Genomic DNA, 27,577 nt, shown 5'->3' on the forward strand with positions numbered 1-27,577 from the left:
TATAAATGCAGCATTATCAAGATTTTACAGTTCAGAGGAGATGCTCCGTAACAGGGACGTAAACAAAGTTGTGCAAACGTGGAAAATTAATTGGATATTTTAACTCATGAAACATGGAACCAAAACTTTACATGTTGCATTCATATTTTCGTTCAGTATAGCCTACTTCATTTTTTATTACTCAAAATGCGTTGAAACTAGGGTTGTGCAAAAAAATCAAAACAGCTGAGTATTGCAATATTTTTTTCCATGATACTGTATCGATTTTCCAGCCCCTCGTTTTGATACATTAAAAAAAAATTATTAATGTTTTAAACAGATTTAAAATGTCCTTAAATTTCCCTCAAATCCCTTTGAATTAAATAGTTTTGACTCAATTTGTCTGCTGAGTTATCAATATAATGTGATTTACATATTAGACTACCAGGTGGTACACAGCAAGTTGTACTTCAGCTCTATTTTTAAATTTTCAGTAAATTATGTAGAGTATTGAAATGTATCACAATATGTATCGTATCGCAATGTATCGTGATACGTATCGTATCGTGAGCTCCTTGCCAATACCCAGCCTTAGTTGAAAGACAGCTGGATATTAGGGCTTTTATTGTGAAGGTTGTGACCGGAAGTCATCGCTGTTACTGTGTCTAGCTTAACTCTCTGGTCCCGTGAGCCAAGAGGGAACACACCTCTGCCTCCAACACACACCTCTGCCATCCTCTGCCACATCAGACCAGACCAGGTTCCAGACTCCGGACTCCAGGTTCCAGGTTCCAGGTTCTAGTTTCTAGTCTCCGGGTTCCAGAGCAGCAGCAGCAGCAGCATGTCGGGCATCGCCGCCACCCTGCAGCACCTCCGGGAGAAGGGTCAGGGCGTCGGGACCAACAGCCACGCGGTGAAGTACCTGAACCAGGACTACGAGACCCTGCGGAGGAACTGCTTCGAGTGCGGCCGGCTGTTCCAGGACGAGACCTTCCCCCCGCTGCCGGCCTCTCTGGGCTTCAAGGAGCTGGGAGCAAACTCCTACAAGACCCGGGGGGTGTCCTGGAAGAGACCCACGGTGAGACACACACACACACACACACACACACACACACACACACACACACACACGCAGGTTCATCATGATGACAACACTTCATGATAATTCATAGTATTTCTTACTCCTTAACTTTATCCCTGAAATCTCCTTAATTTCTCATCACATAAACATTAATTATCCAATAAAATAACAGCTTTAATAAAGTAAGGTTAGTATCATGGGTCTTTAAGGGATTTATTCATGGGTTGGTTCACAGAGACTCTAGAAATTAGGGATTTTTCATGTCTTTTGTGCAGCTTTACAGGTTATTAATGAGTTATTAATGGAAAGTTCCTGTCTGCCTGAATTTTACATTAAATTAGAAAGTAAGCAGACAAACATTAAGGAGTGTTTAAGAAGGTTTTGATGGAGTCTCATTAATAACCCCCTTCATTAATTTTAAGGAGATTTTGCTTGAATTATGGGGTGACTTCATGTAAATTAATGACAATGTAAAGTTATTTTAAGGGATTACTGGTTCGTGTTCTGTTCCAGCAGCGCACAGCTATATCTCGGTAGGAAAATCACAGATTGTAATCAATTAACAGGTGATTCTAATCAGATGACAGCCACAGCCAATCAGCTGTGTGTGTGGTGAAGCAGCGTATTGGTAGGAATAGAGACTGTAAAGAAAAGAGAGACAACTATTAGAAATATAAAAAACTGGGAATTTTTAGCAGGCGACTTGGTTAGTGACCGTGATACCAGACTGCATTAATAAAAACTGGACATGTAATGCTCCATTACTTATCGGCAAAAGCCCATACATCGCGCAACACGACTAAAGATATTTTGTAAATCGATATTATCTTCTAGTAAATTCGGCATGATGTGATCCACCCAGCAGGGCTTAATGTCGATAAAATGTCACCTTTATAAAAAGCGGCTTGATGAGCTGGATGCAGCCGCACTGAAGAGTTGCGCATAATGTTTTGAAAAATGTCGAAGTTATGTTTTTCCTGTCATGTATTTTTGCCGATAAGCGAGGAAGCTTTAAACTGCGTTATTTTTAAATGGAGTTCGGTGCGCGCTGGATTCGGAAACACATTCCACCTGCTCAGCCTGTGCACCGATGTGTGAAACTGTAACTGTAAATATAAACATATCACCAAAAGCATAACAATCAGAAGCATCAATCAGCAGAACAATCTGCATCAGAAGAAAACTTGATTCCAGATCAGACTTCAGCTGGTTTCAAGTTTGAAGAGTTTGGGTTTTAGTCTTGATCTCCTCCGGCCTGGAACAAACTCCCAGAACATCTGAAGTCTTCCTCCACTCTACAGTCTTTTAAATCAGTTTAAAACGTTTCTGTTCACCAGGACGTTTTAAGAAATCTAGGGCAACACTCATCTGCACTGTAGTATTTATTTATATCTTTTGTTATTTTCTTTTAAATGTGATTTTAATGCACTTTTCACTTTTCTAATCCTCTTGCACTGTCTTTATTTCTTGTGTTTTATCTATTTCACTTGATTTGAACTGCACTAGTTTACTTTTTAAGTCTTTTATCTTATGGATCTCTTGTCTGTCCTTTTGCACTTTTTAAATTGTAATTTTTTTTTACCTTTACTGTATTTGTATCACTCTGTAAAGCACTTTGAATTGCCTCAGTGTGTGAAATGTGCTATACAAATAAATCTGCCTTGCCTTGATAATTCCTGTCAGATGTGGAAAACCACTCCCAGGTTCCAGGAAATAACTCGGCATCACTTTTGTCTTTTGAAGCTTCTGCAGTTCTGTTCAGTTCTGCCTGATGGAATCTGATCAGGTGTGAAGCTTCTTCACAAAGTTACATGATCATGATTAGTTTCATTTTTAATCTTTATTTTTAATCAGGTAAAGTTTGCACCCAGCCCCACCCTGCTGCACCTGTTCACATTCACACTGGGAGCTGTGGGTGTACTGGTCAGCTGCCAGTAGAAACCAGTAGAGACTGTGTTGTACTGTCAGCTTCCAGTAGAAACCAGTAGAGACTGTGTTGTACTGTTCAGCTCCCAGTAGAAACCAGTAGAGACTGTGTTGTACTGTTCAGCTCCCAGTAGAAACCAGTAGAGACTGTGTTGTACTGTCAGCTTCCAGTAGAAACCAGTAGAGACTGTGTTGTACTGTCAGCTCCAGTAGAAACCAGTAGAGACTGTGTTGTATTGTTCAGCTCCCAGTAGAAACCAGTAGAGACTGTGTTGTACTGTCAGCTCCAGTAGAAACCAGTAGAGACTGTGTTGTATTGTTCAGCTCCCAGTAGAAACCAGTAGAGACTGTGTTGTACTGTCAGCTCCAGTAGAAACCAGTAGAGACTGTGTTGTACTGTTCAGCTCCCAGTAGAAACCAGTAGAGACTGTGTTGTACTGTTCAGCTTCCAGTAGAAACCAGTAGAGACTGTTTGTACTATCAGCTCCCAGTAGAAACCAGTAGAGAGTCTTGCAGCAGGCGGAGCAGGAAAACAGACTACAGTAAATCGACCTGGAGAGAAAAAGATAAAACAAAATGCAAATGTCTTGATTTAGATAAGCAGCAGAGGCTTTAATCCACCAACCACCTTCTAAATAATGAGAGCAATAAAGTTTACAGGGCTGTAAATGACGCTGTTGTTCTTCCTGTGTTGGTGATGTAGGAGCTGACCTCTAACCCCGAGTTCATCATCGCTGAGGCCACCAGGACCGACATCTGCCAGGGGGCGCTGGGTAAGGAGGTACGGGGGGTCGACCCTGCCAGGGGGCGCTGGGTAAGGATGTACGGGGGGTCGACCCTGCCAGGGGGCGCTGGGTAAGGATGTACGGGGGGTCGACCCTGCCAGGGGGCGCTGGGTAAGGATGTACGGGGGGTCGACCCTGCCAGGGGGCGCTGGGTAAGGAGGTACGGGGGGTCGACCCTGCCAGCCGCACACTTTAAAGCGGCACTAGACAAGATCTTTATCTCAAAATCCAGACGTCTGATCAACCTAAACCTCAAAGTGCAGCAGCAGAGCGTCTCGTCTCGCATCAGATGCATCATCAGTCATCATCTTTTCAATGAAGTTGGGGCATTGTGGGCATGTGGGCGTGTCTTGTGGGCGGGGCCAGCGGTCAGGTGAGGCTGGCGGCCGCAGAGCAGGACGTCACAAAACCAGTCAGTGATCCAGATGACCGGTCTCACCCGGCTGGTTATCACCTGGCTCCGTCAACCAGCATTTACCTATCAGCTTTGAAAGAGGCGGGGCTTGTAACAAACGGCCAATCACATGCGACATGGCCAGATCCACAGCAGCTTTTTAACATGAGATAAGATGAAACCGTTGATCCCTGCAGGGAAATTTGGTCGCTGAAGCGGCAAAAGTGATAAGATTCAACGAGGAAAAGGAAGTATCATATAAACACACAACTAGAATACAAGAAGACGCAATAAAAATGGTAGAAAATCATAAAATATTCAAACAATAAAAATAATTCACTATAAATATTTGTGGGATTATGTAAACATGCTGCTGACAATTTCAACACAATACGTAGAAAATTAGTAGTAAAAGTGTGGAAAAGAAATGGAGAATCTTTGTGTTCTTCTCTCAAGAACAAACTGTTCTAATGAATAAATATGAGCAAAACAAAAACATTAGAACAGTGAAAAGTGAGAGGCTGACTGCAGGAAAATGTATTGAAAATGTGTAAATTCTTCCCACTGCCTGCCATTAAGACTCAGTGTTGGTTCTCATTGACCCAGCATGAGTCACATGGAGGCTGTGAAGAGACTTTATTGCATTAATCACTGAGGGAATCCTATGAAACAGTTTCAGCTGTTAATATGCAACAGGTCTAAATTTCATTCACTGTTGAAGCCTCTGGTCTAATGTGAGCGACCTGCTGCCTCTTCCAGAGTGAGCCGACAGCCTGGAAACACCATAAACTTTTATATGTGATGTGTAGTGATGACATCATCATGTACCAGGATGCGTAAATAAAAATCCAAACGATACAAGATCACAGATTTTTGCCCCTCTCATCAAATTAAACTGCCTTTCTCTCCCTGACTGATCTCCCATTGGTTTACACTTTTGAATGATCTCTCCCTGCGTTAAGCCCCGCCCCAACTTCCTGTTTCAACAGGAAATAAGGAGTCGAAGTTGACGTAATTTCCTTCAACCCTCTGGTCCCTCTGTCAGCGTGTGGAGGTTCCTTCATACCAGCAAAATTAAAAGGAAGCACCAACACATCTCACATGGCTTCATTTCACAAAAATCCATTCAATATTATTTACATGAACAACAAAATGAGTTACTGAACTACATTACCCAGCATGCCTTTAGCTAGCTGAAATGTTCCATCTCCTGCAAAGGGAACAAGCTGTGGTAGCTAGCTAGCTGCAGCTTCACAGCTCCAGAGACTAAATGTGTTCAGATCCTCATGAGGCTGAACTCAGACTTTAGTGAATCCAGACTGACTCTGAACAGGTGAAAACCTGCTGAGTCAGTCTGCTGCTGCTGGAGGATCAGCTGCTTCATGTTGGAGTTCTGCATGGAGACAAAGTCTGTTCTGGAAGTTTCTACAACTAAAATAACAGAAATGTTATTATATTATGCTGCGTAGAGAGAGAGGAGAATCTCAACTCCATTCGTTGCTTTGTTTAGCTGCAGGAGACAGACTACAGTCAATGGAAATTAGCGTTAGCCACTTAGCTGCTAGTCAGCCACAGGAAGGCTTCGGCCTGCAGCTCCACTTCAGCTCCCTGTACATCACATTAAGGAAGGAAGAAGCTCTCTAAATGTGACTGAGGTCACATGACGTTGTCCCTGCAGCTCGTCAGCTCACCTGTGTCAGGAACAGGTTTGTCTCAGGAACCGCCCGGTCAGACCGGGGGAACCGGTTTCATTGCTGTCATCGCTCCCTGAAACACAACGACAAAACACACAGCTGACAACCTAGACAGAGAGTCTGGAAACAGACCAGAGGAAGGTACACACACCCAAAACTCATCTGTTTTCTTAGGAAGACAAAAAATAAAGAGAGGAAGTGTGTCCGGAGTGGCTGCATCTACTTCCTGTTGTTCCATATAGTCTTAATATAAAATAATGTAGTCCTTATAAGTCCATTTGATATGGTATGAAGCAGAAATCACCAGAAGTTTATTTGGAAGCCAAATCTAAAAAAAAATCCCATCATGCAGCATCAGGACCAAAGTTCCTTCTGACTGTTATTTTGATGACTAATAATTAATCACACTGACCAGATAATATTATCTGTCAGTCATCAGTCAGCAGGTTTGGAAGAGTCGAGGACTGGTAAACCCAACTAAACTCACTTTACCCCTTGACTTATTTATTTGTCGAATAGAGTTTACCAATTTTTTAGGCTGACCCAATTTTTATATGGTATAAATCTACAGTATACAGAATAATAAGTCAAACTGATGTAAGTTATATGAGGATGGGGTCTAAAGTAATGCTTCTCTGAAAATATAATTGACTCATGTTCATATTGGAGGCTGTTTGCCTCATGATGATGAGTTCACCCTTCTTTATTTCCCACATCACTGATGAGGACTCTTGCTGTAGCTCAGTCTGACCGGCTGTGTGTTGGACAGCAGCATGCACAGTATTTTACACAAAGACACCTGAGAATGGAAAATTCCATTGTGGTAAATGGGTGTGTATGGCAGGGCAGGGGAGACACTCAGTGGGTGTGTGGGAGTAAGCAGACTGTAGAGTGTCAACTCTTGCAGCTCAACTTGTCAACTAAAACACATTGTTGGATGCAGTAAACAAACCAACAGCCAGAGAGAAGACAGATGGGTGGATCCTACAGAGGCTTTACAGCTGAGTCACCAACCTGCTGCAGCAGCCTGTCTCCATGATGGAGGAACATGTAGAACTGTGTGTTAGTGAATAAAGTGTAAATGTGTATGAAGCAGCTGTCAGCAGAGAGCAGCTGAGTCAGCTTGTTGTGGTGTGGCTGTAGATCCATTCAGTAACGTTCTCAGTAAAAGTGAATAGTGTGATAAGGTGGATTTGTTTCCAAATGTAGGTTACTGTGACACAGTAAACTGTCTTGTCTTTAGCCCTAGTCTCTACTCCAAAACATAAAGAGTTGTAGCTTGAGATCTTCAGTTTGGATCGTCTCTTCCTACAGCAGAATTTAATTTGGACAAACAGGGAGAATCTGCAGCGGCTCGGTTAGTGGAGATGAGGCGCTCTGCTCTGCTGCCGCATCACTTCCTGTTTACACTGAAATGCAAATCACTTGGTAGACGAGGCAGGTTGAGGGAAAGTGGGTTCACCAAAAAAGTAAATGACAACATTTCATCACTAAATAACTTCTGGAATGAACTGAACATCACAGACTGATGAGATCTGACAGTGAAGATGATCTGAGGAGTTTTCCTTTGAGCTAGACTAAACTGCTCTCCACATGAAGCCGAAGCTCCTGAAGCTGACTGGCAGCAGTTCAGTGGACAGTGAAGCTCCTTGCTGTGTGCAGGTGACTGCTGGCTGCTGGCTGCCATCGCCTCTCTGACCCTGAACAAGGAGGTTCTGGCCCGGGTCGTTCCTCACGGACAGAGCTTCAAGGACGGAGAGTACGCCGGCATCTTCCACTTCCAGGTACAAATACTGCAGACAGAACTGCTCACCCAGAGGTCTGCAGTACACTAAGGGGTCTAACATACTCTGCGTAAGCAATGCATGCAACAACGCAGCGGGCAACGCAGCTTCATAGGTGGAGTATTCAGGTTAGCGTATGCGTCCCTTGTGTGGAGTGTGTACTTAGCCTAATACTACAGACAGTACTAACCAGAGGTCTACAAATATGACAGACAGTACTAACTACTCTAGAGCGGTGATTCTCAACCTTTTTCATATCAAGGACCCCTAATGTAGTCCACATTAGAGCCACGGACCCCCATTTGATGAGATTTTGCCTCTCAGCCCCAAATCTGAGAATATTTGTATTGTCAGATATGATTTTATCCAGAATTCCATGTCTATCTGTATTGTAGGTAGAGAGATAACAGTGAAACTATGATCAAAACAGTCTTTCTTCTACATTCTCTAATTGTGTTAACTTCTTGTAAATTAAATAATGCTGAAGTTTAACAATTCATCGATTTTCTGGGGACCCCCTGGAACCCCCTCGAGGACCCCTGGTGGTCCCCGGACCCCACGTTGAGAACCACTGATCTAGAGGTCTGCAGAACTATTACTACTGCTACTAGTACTACTGTTACTACTACTATTACTACTGCAGCTACTACTACTACTGGGTCTAAAGCCCGTTACAGATGTTGTTTAAATTGCTACCATACAGGAATGTGTACTTTTATACATTCTCCATTGCCGGCAGAAGAAAAAGATGAAAAGAAGATGGTACTGCCAGATCAGCCATTTTCATTTGTTTACACAGGCAATGACTTCTTCATTGGTAGTTGTTCATTTAACAGTAATTTTCATTCAGCTTCCCTACCTGAAATGTGTGACATTGCAGCAGATGTTAGCATCGTGTTAAACATTTTGGAAGACACATTTTGCTATGCAAGAAAGCAAGAAATGGCCTTTGCGTTGCCCTTTGCGTTGTTGCATGTGTTGTAACGAGTCTGTAACGGGCCTAAATGCAATTATGAAGGCATTCTGAGTTCTGTTATTTATGACTGTTATTAGTGCTGTTTCACATCCAATCAGATCACTTTGCAGTCAAGGAGTTTGCTCCATTTTGTTGATTTCTAATCGGATTAAGTGGCACCACCTTGTGGCATTACTCGGTTACTGCAGACCGTCCTGCTTGAAGCTGTAAATTACTTTAGCTTCGTGTGAAATGATGAACATTTTTGGTAATAAGCAGGATAACGTTGGGTCTAGATTGTCTAACGTTGGGTCTAGATCATCTAACGTTGGGTCTAGATGGGTCTCGCTGTACTTTACTCCTTACTAACCCAGTCAGCTGCTGTCACTCCTGCTGACGTCGACTCTTCCATCTCCTCTGTCTCTTCCAGTTCTGGCAGTTCGGGGAGTGGGTGGACGTCGTCATCGACGACCGGCTGCCGGTCAAAGATGGAGAGCTGCTGTTCGTCCACTCAGCGGAGGGCAGGGAGTTCTGGAGCGCTCTGCTGGAGAAGGCCTACGCCAAGTAAGACCGCCTCCGCCATCTTGATTTGAACTGTTCACAGAGTGAGTGCAGTCATCTGGGGGAGGGATGGATGGATATATTTTTAACCTTTATTCATTCAGGGAAGGTTTCCTGAGCTGCACTCTGCTTCACATTCATACAGTTCAACACATTGGATTTAAACACAAGCAGTCTCATAACAGCTGTAACCTCTTATGTCCTAATTTCATAGATAGATAGATTTTACATTTTAGGCATTTAGCTGATGCTGTTATCCACAGACGTGTCAAAGTTTAATTGAAATTTTTGGCTGCAACTAGCCACAGACAGATCGGCCTAAAGCTTGTGGTGGCATCTGATCCCAGACAAGCCTGTGGTTTCAGAAACACAAGTCATATCCGTTCACTAAGCGCTCCTCCTTCTTATTCTTCAGCACAATGCTAGATCAAATATTTGAGCTGCCTTGCTGTCAGTGAAACCAGATCAGTCTTTATTCTCCCTGTATTCAGCCCAGCAGGCTGACAAAACCGCTTTTAGATCACATCATTATATGATTGGGGTATAATTATTACAAATTAATCTGAATCATGCTATCAATCTGCTGATTGTTTATAAGCCACCTCTCTCATGCTTCCTAGTTGTCGTCACATTCAGGTTTTGTCCCAACACGCCACATAGCTGCTCTCTGCATTCTTAACATTTATTTATACAAGGAAGGCTGGAGGAGCTCCACCCTCCTTCACAGTCATACACTTCAATACATTCATACACCGGTCTTCTGCTGGTGGAGACAGCAGCTGTTACAGTTCAGTGCCTTGCTCAAGGGCTCCTCCTGAGCTGATTTCAGCTGGTCTGGCTGTTTGGACCAGCAACCTTCTTTCTCCTTTCTTTCCCTCACCCACTACTGTAACCATTAGGTAATCTTTAATTACTAATGAGTCTAGTTATTCATAGTATTCCCATGATGTCACATTTCCTACCAATATGGTGCTTTACCATATTCACAGCTCATTGGCTGTGTTTGTCATTTGATTATAATCAACTGTTAATTTATTACTATCACCTGTTATTTTCCTACCTACTGCTGCACTTCTTTTAAAATTGATTTTAGGCAGTCTACGTACTCTATTTCTTAACTTTATTTTTATTATTATTCAGTGGGTTTTATTTTCCATCTTATGTTATGCTCATTCTATTTCTATTTTCATGCATGTAATTTCTTTGTTGTAAAGCACTTTGAGCTGCATTTCTTGTATGAAAGGTGCTATACAAATAAAGTTTATTATTATTATTATTATTATTATTACCAAGATGGCTGTGTACTATAGAACAGATTACTATAAATAGATGCATATAAAGCAGGCAAACTAAGCTAGCAGGGTTGACACATGCTCCCATCCAGATTTCCCTCCAGACGACAGATCTTTAGATCATCAGTGAACCAAAACTAAACATCCAGTTATTTCCGTCAGCCTGTCAGTGTCAGTGGTGTTGACTCTGGTATTTGGCCGTCAGAGAGCTGTACTGTTGTTGCCTGCAGGGTGAACGGCTGCTACGAGGCTCTGTCCGGAGGAAGCACCACCGAGGGCTTCGAGGATTTCACCGGAGGGATCGCCGAAGTCCATGAGCTCAGCCGGCCCGGCCCGCACCTCTTCCACATCATCCAGAAGGCCCTGAACCGAGGCTCGCTGATGGGCTGCTCCATCGATGTGAGGCTCACTGGACTTTGGTAGAACATGGGTGGAACATGGGTGGAACATGGGTAATATAAGGGTACAACAGGGTACTATAAGGGTACAACGGGGTACTATAAGGGTACAACGGGGTACTATAAGGGTACAACGGGGTACTATAAGGGTACAACGGGGTACTGTGTAAAGTACTAGTAAAGTAGAGGAGCAGAGAAGTAAATCAAAAACTTCTGAATCTCTTTAGATCACAAGCTCGTCCGACTCGGAGGCCGTCACTCGTCAGAAGCTGGTGAAAGGCCACGCCTACTCTGTGACAGGTGCAGCGCAGGTGAGAATACCAGCTTCCTATTGGTGCGTTTGAAGGGATGCTCGTCATCCAATCAGAGGGAAGCGATTATACTGTACGTCTGTCTCTGATTGGCTGCAGGTGGAGTACCGCGGCGGCATGGAGAAGCTGATCAGGATCAGAAACCCCTGGGGTCAGGTGGAGTGGACCGGCCCCTGGAGTGACGGGTAGGGAACCCCGACAGCACATCACACTCAGCTGCTGACAGGAGAAAAGTTTCTTTCTCTGGTGGAAGTTTTCCCTCTACTTTGATTTCCTCCAGTAAAAGGACGACAGGAACATCGGACATCAACGCTGTTTAGTGTTTGGTCGTTCTCAGGAGAGGAAACTGACTGATCTGATTTTAGAATAATAAGTAAATTTGTAGAATTACTTTTGAAATGAGAAGTCAGTAGGCCTGATCTTTCTAATTTTTGAGTAATGAGCCCAACAAAGATCACAATGGCCTCCATAGAGGTTACACACAGCAGCAATGGAGGATTTTGACAGGATAAGGATAAAAAAGCACTATGCAACTATTTTAACAAATATACTAGGACTGCTTTTTAAATTGTTTTATGACATTTCCTTGTGACAAAGCCCAAAGTACATGCTGATCAAATATGAAAGATCACATGAATGAATACGCATCAGCATGACACCTGAAACCTTTAGGCCATTTTCTAAAATATATTTCCCACTGTAACACCAAGTCGTCTTTACATCGAGTTTCTGTCACCTTGTTTCGGTGTTCAGCCCCGCCCTGGGAGGCGCCTCAGCAGGGTGGAGCTTTTATGCAATTTTACCGTTAATCTCCAGCCAAACGAGTGATGACAACATGTATGTATAACCAGCTGTCTGCAGCCGCGGCTGAAAAAACCTGCCTGACTGACAGAGAGAATACACTTCTTTAAACTGTTCTTTAAACTTATGGATCTTGCTGAGTTGTGTCCTAATAGGTTCTAACCTCTTTCCCATTCTATTCAAACAGGTATCAAGTCAAACTGTGCTTTAAGAAGCAAATGTTGGCCTTCTAGACGTGTTTGGAGATAAATAACGTTTCCTCTGTCGTTCACAGGTCAAACAAGCTTCTCTCTCTCCATTGTCAGACATGTATCTGACTCTCCAGAGAGACTTAGAATGAGTTCAACAGTAGAATCAGCTTCAATTTCTCACCATTACAAGCAACCAATAGAACACCCTGACAATATATGGGACAAATACTCACTGTCACTACAATGATCATGATGATGGAGAAGTGCTGGGGAAAGGAGCCAGGGAGGTTAAAGTCGAAAGGGGATTTTCGTTGTAAGTAGAGGAGGAAGACAGGGGGAAGGAAGATGGAGACGGACAGAGGATATTTAATTGAATAAAGTGCTGAGGAAAGAAATAAGAGCCAGGGAGAAAGAGTTAGAGCAGGATGTGATCCAGGACCCAGTGAGGTGGAAACACTGATGTGAAGTTAATAAAGTCCAGCATCTACTTTAGGATTTTTCATGGATGTGTGGATGCTGCTTCCCATCTTGATGTCAAAGGCTTATTATCAAAACGCGTTCTTGTGTCCTCCGTGACGCGTTTTACGTAATACCTAACCACTGATGCGTGATTCCAAATCAAAAGAGCGAGCGGACGGAGGACGGATAGAAACCCCGGAAGTTTCCTCGCCAACCTCAAAATATCGAGGAAGCATCGGATGGAGACTTGACCGATGAGAACGAACTGAAAGCCCCAAGATTCATTGCAGCACAGAGCCGGTTAACAGCCGTGTGTCTTCATTAATCATCTAACACACAGTCCATCTGAAACTGTCTGGAAGCTTCTCTGTTCACTTTGATGAGAAGAACGTTCTCCCCAAGACGACCTGGGAAGAACGTTCTCCCCAAGACGACCTGGGAAGAACGTTCTCCCCAAGACGACCTGGGAAGAACGTTCTCCCCAAGACGACCTGGGAAGAACGTTCTCCACAAGAACACAAGTATCGACTTGGCATTCTTGGTTTTGATAATCAGCCAAAGACTCTATGAAACAGCATCTTTACTTCCTTGATATGACGTATTTCCTGTTGAAACATGTGGGGGCGGGGCTTAATGCAGGGAGGGATCATTCAGAAGTGTAAACCAATGGGAGATCAGTCAGGGAGAGAAAGGCAGTTTGACTGTTCAAAAGTCTGTGATGATTTCATTGGTTGGAGTTTTTATTTCCGCCTCCTGGTGCAGTATGATGTCATCATTAAAGATGCTCTGTTTTCCAGGAAGTAAAGGAATGGGAGTTAATCTCATGGAACCTTTAAAGTAACTCGTGTGTTTGCTGCTGTCAGGTCGATGGAGTGGCGTCAGATCAGCGACGACGACCGAGAGCGGCTCAGCCATCGCTCGGAGGACGGAGAGTTCTGGTAAAACACCGCACCCTTTTCCAACCAGCCAATCACGTCGCGGCCGCCGCAGCTCAGGTCGGTAAACCGAACCCCCGGCTTTTTTTCTTGCAGGATGTCTTTCTCCGACTTCCTGCGGCATTACTCCCGGCTGGAGATCTGCAACCTGACGCCCGACGCTCTGACCGACGACTCCTTCAAGAAGTGGGCGCTGTCCAAGTTCGACGGCAGCTGGAGGAGAGGCTCCACCGCCGGGGGCTGCAGGAACTATCCCAGTAAGAGTCCTTCATCACAAACAGCCGCTCCACTTTTCAAACATCTTTAATAATGCACTAGGGAGGGGCGCCCTGGTGGCTCACCGAGTAGGGCGCGTACCATTTGGCTCAGGCCTTCCCGCAGCGACCCGGGTTCGAATCCGACCCGTGGTCCTTTGCTGCATGTCCTCCCCTCACTCTCTCTCCCATACCTTCCTGTCTCTCTCTCAAATAAAGCATAAAATGCCAAAAATAAATCTTTAAAAAAAAAAAAAATAATGCACTAGGGATATTCCTTGCCAGTCACATACTACCCATAATATGAGTAGGGTTGGGTACCGAAGCCCGGTACTAGGGCTGGGCAATATATCAATATTATATCGGTATCGTGATATGAGACTAGATATCGTCTTAGATGTTGGATATGGTGATATGGTGATATGGCATAAGTGTGTTTTCCTGGTTTTAAAGGCTGCATTACAGTAAAGTGATGTCATTTCCTGAACTTACCAGACTGTTCTAGCTGTTCTATTATTTGCCTTTACCCACTTAGTCATTATATCCACATTACTGATGATTATTTATCAAAAATCTCATAGTGTAAATATTTTGTGAAAGCACCAATAGTCATCCCTACAATATTGTCGCAATATCGATATCGAGATATTTGGTCAAAAATATTGTGATATTTGATTTTGTCCATATCGCCCAGCCCTACTTACAACTGAACACTTAGCCACTTCGTAGAAAATACCGAGATATATATCATGTATCGCCATTCAGCCTAAAAATACCGAGATATGATTTTTGGTCCATATCGCCCAGCCCTACCCGGTACCACTATGGCACCGGTTCCTTTACGACCGGTACCTACCGGACTGAACTGCAACGCAGATTCCGGTGCCTCATTTCGGTGCCTGAGCTGCCGATTGAAATATTCGCCCTCCGGTGCTCCAAAACCGCCGCACGCGCCTTCACTGACATTATCGTTTGGAGTCTTCCTCTGTCTGACGCACCGCCGCTCTCCTCTCCCTGAGACTCGCCTTCCAACTTTTGGTCGAGAGCCAAACAGCAGCGGCGCTCATGAATGTCGCATTATGGTCGCTTAGCCAATCAGATAAAAGAAGAGTCGGGTTGTAAAAGTTTTCACTACCGATAACGTCCGGTTCATACAAACTGTCAGTTATTTGTTAACACGTGAAAAGTATATGAAAAGTAATTAAGGACAAATGGGTTTAGTTCATAAAAAAACTTTTAATAACTAGAATGTCACAATAAGTAGCAAATGCTGATCATGTCAGGGAAGCAGACAGGTTATATTTGGACTGTGTAAGTAGAAGAATTTGTAGAAGAGTAGTAGTTCTAGAAATCTATAAGTTTGCACTTGGTATTTCTTTTGCTGTTATTTATTAGTATTGTAACTGTTATTTACTGTTAAATTATTGTAGTTGACTGTAGGTTTTAATTATTGTTTATTTATTAATATATTGTATTATTGTATATTATTATACTTAAATTTTAAAAAGTATCGGTTCAGGCATCATTTAGGCAACAGTACCGTTTTAAAAGTATCGTTTTACCACTGGTATCGGAAAAATACTAAACGATACCCATCCCTACATATGAGAAAATAGAGGCATGAATCTCCCAAAGAAAAACCACAGCACTGTAAAAAGCCGACCAAGAACTGTGTGCTAAACTTTGACTCTGACGAAGACCAGGTCTTGGTCTGAAGTCCTGAAGGCGGCACATATCGCCTTCTTCAGGATAAAATATTGCGTCATTTCAGTGACTTATAATCTACTAAACAGGTTTTCCAAATGTGTCCTAAAGTGTTGGATGTCATTTATTAGGGACATCTGATTAGTAGATTATAAGTGACTGAGATGATGTGATATTTTATCCCGAAGAAGACAATATGTGCCGAAACGTTGATTCATAATATAAAATAAAACTATTGCATCAGAGTGTGCAGCTTCCCCCTTCTTCCAATTTTTAAAGAACTTCAAAGAAATGAACCCAAACTCTGAAACAGATTTCATGTTGTGGACACGAATGAAGTGACGATGATTTTGTTCCTCCACCATGAAAAGGATTGTGTGCCAACAGCAGGAACTGAATCTTTTTGGAGCGTGTTGCCTTGTAACGGGATATTGTTGTGGATATTGTGGGTCTGCTGGTTAACTGGATGTGTGGAACAACCATGGAAGCTCTTACACCACCTTCAGGGGCCAGTCGCATAAAGATAGACCTAGTCTTAGACTTAAATGTGAACTTAAGTCAAACTTGCTATAGACGTTTATATTTACCCGTTCCTACAACTTCTTGATTGTTGTAGATCTCTAATGTGTTGTTTCTGTCTCTAAAGACTCTCTCTCTTCTTCAGGTCTTTCCAAAAAACTGAGATTTGCCGTCTTTTATGAAACAGCTTCAGTATTTAAACGTCCCGCTCTGACAGTCAGGTCGACTCGTTGCCATAACAACAAAGTTCTTAACTCAAGATTAGCCGGGGGGAAGGTGGCTAACTTTCCTACCTCAAAATAAGTCAGTTGTAATATTTAAGTAACAGTCTTAATTCGCCTAGTCCAACCTGAGAATCTAAGACCAGTCTAAGGCTTAGACTAGTCTTAAACCAGCTTTATGCAACTGGCCCCAGATCTGTCAGTAAGCGGAGAGTCTGACCCGGCTCTGTGTTGCAGACACGTTCTGGACCAATCCTCAGTTTGTGATCAAGCTGGAGGAGGAGGACGACGACCCGGAGGACGGCGAGGCGGGCTGCAGCTTCGTGGTCGGTCTGATCCAGAAGAACCGCAGACGCATGAGGAAGATGGGAGAGGACATGAACACCGTCGGCTTCGCCATCTACGAGGTCAGCAGGTCCATTCGTTTTGCCTTAGTTCTCTGGACGGACAGGAGAACAGCATGTACAGACTGTTGTGCTGTCAGTGTTATCATGATGTTTTTGTTTATACTGAGCAACAAGGTCAGATGGTGCAGCTAGATTGATTGATTGATTGATTGATTGATTGATTGATTGGGTATAAAAAGGTATAAACAGCAGTACAACCCAGAGGAAAACAGTAACTAAACCCCAAAACCAAATCTGTGGTGAAGCCTGACACCTACTGGTGAAAAGTAGGTACTGAACTGGCCATCTGCTATTGGCTGGTCTTTGCACCTGACTTTTCACCATTAGGTGTCGGGTTTCACCACTGATTTGGGTTTGGGGTTCAGTCACTCTTTAAACTCTTGTTTCTAATGTGTTCCTCGATGGTTAACAACATCAGAACTTAAGGACACACAAAAAACCGACAATATAACAGCGAAAAAACAACAGAACTTTGACATTAGAGCAGCAAATTTAATCCATAACCTCTAACGAAGTAAATTCCTAAAACAGTATTTTGCATTTTGTACACAATCCACACTGCAGATAGGAAGTGCCAATAAAAATCTGACAAGACGGTTCACTTTACCCCAAAGAAAACAGCCTGATAGTGAATGAATGGAAAGAAAACACCGAGGTGAACCTGAACCTGAACCTGAACCTGTCTCTTCTCTCCTCCAGGTTCCTGATGAGGTACGATGGCAGACTCCAGTCCACCAGCTAGACCTGCTCACTTCCTGTTCCTGATTTGGGGGGAAAAAGAAAATTAATACCCGATATTTTTACTCAGCATTTCAAAATTACCTTTGATTGTACCAAAAAAAAATATACTAGAGATATGGCGAGGAATATCTCGAGTATATTTTTTAGGTGCAATCAAATGTAATTTTGAAATGCTGAGTCATGTAAGATACATATACATGAGGAAGTAAAGGCATGAATTCCCCCAAAAAGCTAAAAAGCCTTCTTTATAATTGGCTACATAATAAAATCAGCGACCAACGCGTATCGACCAAGAACTGGTCTTTCTTCCTTCCTTCCTTCCTTCCTTCCTTCCTTCCTTCCTTTCTTTATTAGGATCCCCATTAGCACCAGCATAAGCATTGGCTATTCTTCCTGGGATCCACCACACATGCAGTCATACACACTTACAGACAATCTCCCATACAAACAAAACAGCTCATCTCATTGAATTAACAATCAAGTTCATACAGAAGAGAAACAATATTGTCATCATCAAGCCAAACACAAAAATTATAAATCAATCACAATTCCGCGAGAATAATAGCAAACTTGTAAATCCTCGTCTGAATGACCTTCTTAAATTATATAATTATCCATCCTGCGCTTTCACACATGTAATTCCAAGAAAATAGGGGATTAAAATACATTTCTCATTCTCTGCCAAGGGGATTTCTATCACTATTCTGGAATCACTATTCTATTCTATTTTGAGTTTTACTGAATTTGACTAATGCCTGCAGTGTTTTTCAGTAACACTTTACAATAAGGGTCACTAGGTTAAGGGTTAGTTAATGCTTAATTAACAGTTAACTAATGTGTAATTTACTAATGGTGTTCATGTTAACTTTAACTAAGGTATTAATTTATACATTATTTAAAATTAATACCTTAGTTAACATGAACACCATTAGTAAATGATTACCAGACACATTAGTTAACTGTTAGTTAAGGGTTAGTTAATGCTTATTAAGCATTAACTAACCCTTAACTTAGTGACCCTTACTGTAAAGTGTTACCTGTTTTCCAAACTGTGACCCGGACGCTCCTCCGCTCCCTGCAGGTTTCCGGTCAGAGGAACGTTCACCTGAACCGGAACTTCTTCCTGCGGAACGCCTCGGCCGCCCGCTCAGAAACCTTCATCAACCTGCGGGAGGTGAGCAGCCGCTTCTCCCTGCCGCCCGGAGAGTACCTGGTCCTGCCCTCCACCTTCGAGCCGCAGAAGAACGGAGACTTCTGCGTCCGCGTCTTCTCCGAGAAGCAGGCCGACTTCCAGTAGGTCCTCATCCTCCTCCTGACCTCTGACCCTCTGACCCCCTGACCCTCTGACCCCCTGACCCCCTCCTTCTGACCTCTGACCCTCTGACCCCCTGACCCCCCTCCTTCTGACCCTCTGACCCTCTGACCCCCTGACCCTCCTCCTCCTGACCCTCTGACCCCCTGACCCCCCTCCTTCTGACCCTCTGACCCTCTGACCCCTGACCCTCCTCCTCCTGACCCTCTGACCCCTGACCCTCCTCCTTCTGACCCTCTGACCCTCTGACCCCTGACCCTCTGACCCCCTGACCCTCCTCCTCCTGACCCTCTGACCCCCTGACCCTCCTCCTCCTGACCCTCTGACCCCCTGACCCTCCTCCTCCTGACCCTCTGACCTCTGACCCCCTGACCCTCTGACCCCCTGACCCTCCTCCTTCTGACCCTCTGACCCTCCTCCTCCTGACCCTCTGACCCCCTGACCCTCCTCCTTCTGACCCTCTGACCCCCTGACCCTCCTCCTCCTGACCCTCTGACCCCCTGACCCTCCTCCTCCTGACCCTCTGACCCCTGACCCTCCTCCTCCTGACCTCCTGACCCTCTGACCCCCTGACCCTCCTCCTCCTGACCCTCTGAACCCCTGACCCCCTGACCCCTGACCCTCTGACCCTCCTCCTCCTGACCCTCTGACCCCCTGACCCCCTGACCACGCCCGCTCACTGGGTCCTTCTCACCTCTCCATTTTGTTTCTTCCTGCAGAGAGCTGGAAGATCCGGTGGAGTCCAAAGTGGAGGAGGTGAGAGAGAGAGAGAGAGATAGAGAGAAAGAGAGAGAGAGACAGAGAGAGAGACTGAACTGTATGAGCATTTTCTTACCTTTTATTTATCTTTATGTTACGTATTTGTCAATTTTGCTCATTATTTTACTTATTCTTTTATTTATACTTATTACACAGAGAGACAGAGTGTGTGTGTGTGTGTGTGTGTGTGTGTGTGTGTGTGTGTCATCACATTGAATTGCTCTTCTCTTCACAGCCACAGTGTGTTCATCAGGTCTCATGAAACTTTGCGCTCCTCTTCCTCAGATCGAGCTGGATGAAGACGATGTGGACGATCGCTTCAGGAACCTGTTTGGTCAGCTGGCTGGACACGTGAGACACACACACACACACACACACACACACACACACACACCTGGACCAGCATGACTGCAGATGAAGTGAGTGTGTGTGTGTGTGTTCATGTTGCAGGACGGTGAGATCTCTGCCTTCGAGCTGCAGAGGATCCTCAACAAGGTCGTCACCAAACGTAAGCTCAACCTTTCTTCTCTGCCAAAGATTGTCTGTGTTTCAGAGGAAGAATCACTCCACAGTAAAAAAAAACCAACAAAACAAAACCACTTTCTAGCCTGTAAACGTGGATGTCTGGGACATCCTGGTGGCTCGTACCATGTGACCACAACGTCCTGGAATATGATCTTTGTCACATGTTCTCTCTCTCTCTCTCTCTGTTTCTCTTTTTCTCTCTCTCACTCTCTCTCTGTCTCTGTGTGTGTGTCTCTCTCTCTCTCTCTCTTTTTCTCTCTCTGTGTCTCTCTGTGTGTCTCTCTCTGTGTCTCTCTATGTGTCTCTCTCTCTGTGTCTCTCTATGTGTCTCTCTCTCTGTGTGTCTCTCTCTGTGTCTCTCTCTGTGTCTCTCTCTCTCTCTTTTTCTCTCTATGTGTCTCTCTCTGTGTGTCTCTCTCTGTCTCTCTCTGTGTCTCTCTCTGTCTCTCTCTGTCTCTGTGTGTCTCTCTCTCTCTCTGTGTCTCTGTCTCTCTCTCTCTGTGTCTCTGTCTCTCTCTCTCTCGCTCTCTCTCTGTTTCTCTCTCTCTCTCTACTTCGAACTGTCTAATAAAGGCAAAAAAAAATCTTGAAAAAAACAAAAAGAAGTGGCTGTGACTCCTCTGCCTCTCCTGCAGGTTAACTTCATGATGACATAAACATACAAGAGAAAACATCAGTTGGCCGTTGTTTTCTAACATGTAGAAGTCTCCATGCTGGTTGTATGAACGTTAGTCAGTACATTAGAGAATCACCAAGTGCGTCTCTTCTTTGTCTTCATCTTCTTCTTCTTCTTCGTTAGCCGACAGTAAAGAACCAGAAGAAACCTCCAGCAGCGCTGAACAATCCTACAGCCTGCTGTTACACCTGAACACATCGTTCATATCACTGCAGTCTGAAGTTAAACTGATTTATTGACATTCCATAGGATTTTTAGTCAAGTCTGTATCTCTGTTAGTTTCGTAGTTATGACTAAAAGATAATAATCATGTAATGGCTGAAATCCCAGATCCAGATCACCAAAATCTGATCAGCTGTTCTTTGGCTCGAAGCCGATCTGTCCACCAGGCCGGATCCACCAATGTGTTCTTAAGATAGATCTGAAGAAATGACATAAGAGGAAATTTTAGGAAGTTCTTAAGAAGGCTCTTAAGTGCAATTCCTCAATATTTTCTTAGTAACAGTCTCATTTCTTATGAACTTCTCAAAATAGGGCCTGAATTAATTCTGGTTAATAAACTTTAGGCTTACTGCCATTGAGGCTAGGAGACAAGGCTAGGAGGCTAGGAGACAAGGCTAGGATGCTAGGAGGCAACCCAAAGTGCTTCCATCTACAAAACAATTGTGGAAAAACCTATTTAGAGCAACTAGAGCAAAGATTTAAACATGCGGTTGCTGTTGGTAACTGTAAAATTTGCAGCTTATTTCCAACAGACATGAGACAGAGGCCTACCTGGCCCTACACCAAATAAAGCTTTACAATAAATGTTCATCTTAATGTTAGGTGTAGGGGAACCTATGAAGACTTTGAACTATAACCTACTTGTCTAAAATGTGTTTAAATATATGATATTAGAGGCTTACCTTTTCACTGTAGGAGTTTTAAGACAGGTGAAGGGCCGTCTGAAAGTTAAGAAGAAAATCAACAACAAATTTGACAACTTTCATTTCAAGAATACCATTTATTCCTAAGTTTTTTCTTAGGAAGAAACATAAGAAGAAAGTTAAGAAAATATATAAGAACTGTTTTTGAGAATAGCATTTTTTCCTATTTTTTTTTCTTAAGACTAAAGTTAAGAAAAAAATGGCAATTGAGAAGATTTTTTTTTTCTTAAGAGGGTTTTGTGAATCCGGTCCAAAATGCTGCTGACAGACAGGCAGACTGGCAGTGAACAGAACTTCCTTATTGGACGCAATACTGATCAATACCGATCAATACTAATCAGTACTACTCAATTCCTACAATACTCTCTCTGTTTCCCTGGTGAAGTTTTCTGACAGTCAGGAAGTGGATTTCTTCGCTTCTTTCCAGCGGACAGAAACATTTTATTCAGTGACCAGCTGCTGCTTCCTGGTCGTCACTGAACCGATTCTGATTGGCCGCCTGGTGTGTTTGACAGGAACGGAGATCAAGACGAGCGGCTTCAGCCTGCACACGTGTCGCAACATGGTCAACCTGCTGGACGTATCCTTCCGCCGCAAAGTAACGCCCGGGCCGAGCTCAGGGGGCTCTGCGGGACAAGCGGCCAATGAAAAGCATGAGCTGGGGTGACATCATCGTTTAGAATGTTCAGGATGAGTTTAGTGACAGAGCAACAAGTCTCATCTGCAGTGACGTCACACAGTGTGAAGCCAGCCTGAAAACACTCTGACTGACCGGCCAATCAATACATTAGATCAGATTAGACTAAACTAGACTAGATTATATTAGATTACATTAGACTAGACTAGTTTAGATTAGACTAAACTAGACTAGATTATATTAGATTACATTAGACTAGACTAGTTTAGATTAGACTAAACTAGACTAGATTATATTAGATTACATTAGACTAGACTAGTTTAGATTAGATTAAATTAGACTAAACTATATTAGATTAGACAAAATTACATTAGACAAGATTAGGGTACATTTGATTAGTCTCAATTACACAAGACTAGATTAGATTTGACCAGATTAGATTAGACTAAATTAGACTAGACTAGGTTAGAATAGAATAGACTAAATTAGACAGCCAGAAGGTTGACTTGGCTGTGGTAGACTAGAACTAGATTATATTAGGCCAAATTACACTAGATTAGATTAGACTAGACTGGATAATATTAGATTACATTAGACTAGACTAGTTTAGATTAGTTTAGATTAGACTAAACTATATTAGATTAGACAAAATTACATTACACAAGATTAGAGTACATTTGATTAGTCTCAATTACACTAGACTAGATTTACACAGACTATATTAGATTAGATTAGAATAAATTAGACTAGACTAGGTTAGAATAGACTAGATTAAATTAGACAGCCAGAAGGTTGACTTGGCTGTGGTAGACTAGAACTAGATTATATTAGGCTAAATTACACTAGATTAGATTAGACTAGACTAGATTAGGCTAAATTAAACTAGATTAGACTAGACTATATTAGACTATATTAGATTAGACTATTATATTAGGCTAAATTAGACTAGACTAGATTAGACTAGACTAGATTATATTAGATTAGATGAAATGTTATTGATCCCTGTAGAGAAACATGTAGAACACTAGAGCAGATGCAGATCTGACTCTAACAGAGCTGACAGTTAAAACATGAAGTAGAATCATCAGAGGCAGGTTGATCCAGATCTGCAGCAGGTCAGAGTTCCTTGACAGCCTGAAGAAGGACGGCAGCGGGAAACTGGGCCTGCTGGAGTTTAAAGTGCTGTGGACCAAGATCGAGAAATACCTGGTGAGGAGAGAGGAACCAGAACCAGAACCAGACCAGAACCAGAACCAGAGCCAGAGCAGAACCAGAACCAGAGCAGAACCAGAACCAGAGCCATAGCAGAACCAGAACCAGAACCAGCAGAGAGGAAACACACTGCTGCTCACGTCTCTCCATGCAGAAAGAAGAAAGGTTTATTCTTCCAGATGAAGCTCCGACATGTTGGACTGAAACCTGTTCCTCTGGCAGGGAGAGAAGTGTGCAGCAGTCTGTTTTCTTCTAAAACCAGATCAGACCACATTCCTGCTCTGACTAAGTGACTGTTAGCATGAAAGTAAAGCACATTCTTAGTTATTCTTAGTTATGAGTCATCTTAAGCCATTTTGTAATAGAATTCAGTTTTTTAGGACACGATCACCTGCGTTTTTGAAATACTGAAACCAGTAAAGTGTGTCAATGTGGTTTTGTCCAGATGACATCATCTGCTGCTCTGAAATGTGAAGTTAAATCTGAACTGAACTGCAGACTGAATCCATGTGAATGTGGAGAGCAGCTGTGTGTCAGCTGACCTGGACATACTGCACCATGTTCTTCTGTTATCAGTTTTAACAACAAAGAATATTGAAAAGCTTCAAAATGGTTAATTGTCAAAGTGTGAACTCTTCAACACAAAGATGTTTTGTTATTTATGGGAATTTTAGAGGAAATCTTCTGAGTCTGACTGATGTAGAAAATTGCTGCTGTGATGTCATTCTGTTATGTTAATTAGTGTTGTGATGTTTTATGTTAATTAGTGTTGTGATGTTTTATGTTAATTAGAGCTGTGAAGTGAACTCACCTGTCTGTTGTTCTGCAGAATATTTACCGTGAGAAAGACGTCGACAAGTCAGGAACCATGAGCTCCACTGAGATGAGACTGGCAGTGGAGGAGGCTGGTAAACATCCACCGCCAATACATTATCAATACATACTGTCAATACATTATCAATACATACTGTCAATACATTATCAATACATACTGTCAATACACTATCAATATATACTGTCAATACACTATCAATACATACTGTCAATACACTATCAATATATACTATCAATGCACTATCAACATACTATCAATACATACTATCAATATACACTATCAATACATACTATCACTACGATCAATAAACTGTCAATATATTCTATCACTATTGTGAACATGACTGTATCAACAGCAGTATCATTCTGTAACACCAGCAGAGCTTTAACAGTATCAATACATGTTCAATATCTCTGATCAGCATGATGTCATCACTAACATCTGATCAGCATTATGATGCTAACATCATGCTCAGTATCACTGGCTGTATTACTACAGCAGATCAATACCAGCATACTGAGCATCTCCAGCACCAACATGTCCAGTAACTGATATCATGTAATATATTGATCAATATGATCAGTGTCTAGAGCTCCTTGCTGTTGGTGTCAGTTGCTCAGTCTGTCTCCTGTGTGTCAGTTGCTCAGTCTGTCTCCTGTGAGTCAGTTGCTCAGTCTGTCTCCTGTGTGTCAGTTGCTCAGTCTGTCTCCTGTGAGTCAGTTGCTCAGTCTGTCTCCTGTGTGTCAGTTGCTCAGTCAATGTCCTGTGTGTCAGTTGCTCAGTCTGTCTCCTGTCTGTCAGTTGCTCAGTCTGTCTCCTATGTGTCAGTTGCTCAGTCTGTGTCCTGTGTCAGTTGCTCAGTCTGTCTCCTGTCAGTTGCTCAGTCTGTCTCCTATGTGTCAGTTGCTCAGTCTGTCCCCTGTGTGTCAGTTGCTCAGTCTGTCTCCTGTGTCAGTTGCTCAGTCTGTGTCCTGTGTCAGTTGCTCAGTCTGTCTCCTATGTGTCAGTTGCTCAGTCTGTGTCCTGTGTCAGTTGCTCAGTCTGTCCCCTGTGTGTCAGTTGCTCAGTCTGTCTCCTGTGAGTCAGTTGCTCAGTCTGTCTCCTGTGTGTCAGTTGCTCAGTCAATGTCCTGTGTGTCAGTTGCTCAGTCTGTCTCCTGTCTGTCAGTTGCTCAGTCTGTCTCCTATGTGTCAGTTGCTCAGTCTGTGTCCTGTGTCAGTTGCTCAGTCTGTCTCCTGTGAGTCAGTTGCTCAGTCTGTCTCCTGTGAGTCAGTTGCTCAGTCTGTCTCCTGTGTGTCAGTTGCTCAGTCAATGTCCTGTGTGTCAGTTGCTCAGTCTGTCTCCTATGTCAGTTGCTCAGTCTGTGTCCTGTGTCAGTTGCTCAGTCTGTCTCCTGTCTGTCAGTTGCTCAGTCTGTCTCCTGTGTGTCAGTTGCTCAGTCTGTCTCCTGTCTGTCAGTTGCTCAGTCTGTCTCCTATGTGTCAGTTGCTCAGTCTGTGTCCTGTGTCAGTTGCTCAGTCTGTGTCCTGTGTCAGTTGCTCAGTCTGTCTCCTATGTGTCAGTTGCTCAGTCTGTGTCCTGTCTGTCAGTTGCTCAGTCTGTCTCCTATGTGTCAGTTGCTCAGTCTGTGTCCTGTCAGTTGCTCAGTCTGTGTCCTGTCAGTTGCTGAGTCTGTCTCCTGTCTGTCAGTTGCTCAGTCTGTGTCCTGTCAGTTGCTGAGTCAGTGTCCTGTGTTGCAGGCTTCAGTCTGAACAGCCCTCTGCACCAGGTCCTGGTTGCTCGGTACAGCGAGCCGAACCTCACCGTCGACTTCGACAACTTTGTGGGCTGCCTGGTCCGCCTGGAGAACATGTTCAGTGAGTCTGAGGCTCAGAGTGATGTCACCTCCACACAGACCAACATCACTCTGGATTTTCTTTCCACAATTCATTTGTTTTTTGATTTATCATGAGTTTTTGTATTGATTCTTGATTTAAACGCAGTAATGAATCCAGAACATTCAAACAGCTGAGCAGCAGATCTTCATGTTGCTGCTGAACTCGAACTTGAAAAATGTTTTTTTCCTCTGCAGAAACGTTCAAAACTCTGGACAAAGACGAGACTGGAACAGTGGAGCTGAACGTGTACGAGGTACGAAGCTCACAAGCTGCTCAGATACACTTCACTGCTGCATGACATCATGACATCATGAACTGACTGTCTTACCTGGCTAGCTATTGGCCGACCTCTGAACCCATCGTCTATCGGTCTGATCGATCAGACTCTGGGGGCGACGGCCAATATTTGGGGGTTTCCGGTGCAGCCGGCGGACATCCGGGCCAAGACTTCCTCTTCCTGAGCCGGTCATCGTTTACAGTCCGATTAGCAACTTGAGACGTGAGAATGGAGTCGGAGTCGAGAGACGAGTCTCATATGCAGATTTCTGTTTATAGAGATTAGCCCAAATGTCGTCTGGACCTGAAACACCTACAGAAAGTATCGATGTTTGTGTTTTGTACTCGTCTCAACTTGCTAATCGGACTGTAAACAATGACCGGCTCAGGAAGAGGAAGTCTTGGCCCGGATGTCCTCTGGCTGCACCGGAAACCCCCAAATATTGGCCGTCGCCCCCAGAGTCTAATCGATCAGACCGATAGACGACGGGTTCAGAGGTTGGCTACAGGCTAGCATGGCTAGTTTGAAGTTGAAGGTCAGCTAGCTAACTAGCTAACTCAGTATGGTAGATTGTATTGTTTCAGTTCAGGCTTCATAATATTAGCTTCCTCCTCTCTTTCCTCTTCTTCACTGAGCTTCAGTCTGATGTTACTGAGACAGAGGAACTGTCTCTTTGGCTCCGCCCACTGAGGTTTAACTCAACCAATATACAGACAGAAAACTAAAACTGCATCACAAACATTTTGTTTTTGTGTCTCCTGTCCTGCAGTGGCTGAACGTCTCTCTGCTCTGAACGTCTCTCTGCTCTGAACGTCTCTCTGCCTGGAGCCTCCGGACAGAAGTCTGCTGTCAGAGCGTTTCATCAGAACCAGAGAGATTCAGCTGATGTTCTGTCAGATATAACCAACAGGGTGAATGGAGACGGGTCTGTAGATCTCTCTGAGTGTCAGGGAGTTGGGATCTTAATGCATTAGGAGAGAGCGATTACCCAGCAAGCACCTGGTGGACGGTCAACCTCAACATCCAGATGTTTGCTGGTCGGATCGCAGAGTTTCAGAAATGTTTGTACTGCGTTTAATTATTAATATAAGAAAATAAATAATACAGAACTGAAACAATGTGACTTGTAATGTTTTTATTTCTTCTAAA

General features: G+C 43.4%; 1 protein-coding gene across 1 annotated transcript; it reads left to right on the forward strand.

Moving 5' to 3' along the window:
- The first annotated feature begins 712 nt into the window (after positions 1 to 712).
- LOC139639566 (calpain-2 catalytic subunit-like) lies at positions 713 to 27,546 on the forward strand. The gene is made up of 21 exons (XM_071513688.1): positions 713 to 1,057; positions 3,690 to 3,759; positions 7,522 to 7,643; positions 9,029 to 9,162; positions 10,682 to 10,850; positions 11,077 to 11,160; positions 11,260 to 11,345; positions 13,475 to 13,549; positions 13,643 to 13,803; positions 16,482 to 16,651; positions 17,351 to 17,362; positions 18,474 to 18,685; positions 19,424 to 19,460; positions 19,749 to 19,814; positions 19,914 to 19,971; positions 22,106 to 22,170; positions 23,368 to 23,436; positions 24,269 to 24,347; positions 26,014 to 26,130; positions 26,346 to 26,404; positions 27,198 to 27,546. Exons 1-21 carry the CDS (start codon positions 821 to 823, stop codon positions 27,219 to 27,221), a joined length of 2,106 nt encoding a protein of 701 aa, XP_071369789.1. The 5' UTR covers positions 713 to 820; the 3' UTR covers positions 27,222 to 27,546.
- Positions 27,547 to 27,577: the final 31 nt, after the last annotated feature.

The sequence above is a fragment of the Centroberyx affinis genome, unplaced genomic scaffold, assembly GCF_046629955.1.
Source record: "Centroberyx affinis isolate AG114_WGS23_722 - 3 ecotype Tasmania unplaced genomic scaffold, CSIRO-AGI_Caff_v1 ptg007391l_1, whole genome shotgun sequence".
Taxonomy (NCBI): domain Eukaryota; kingdom Metazoa; phylum Chordata; class Actinopteri; order Beryciformes; family Berycidae; genus Centroberyx; species Centroberyx affinis.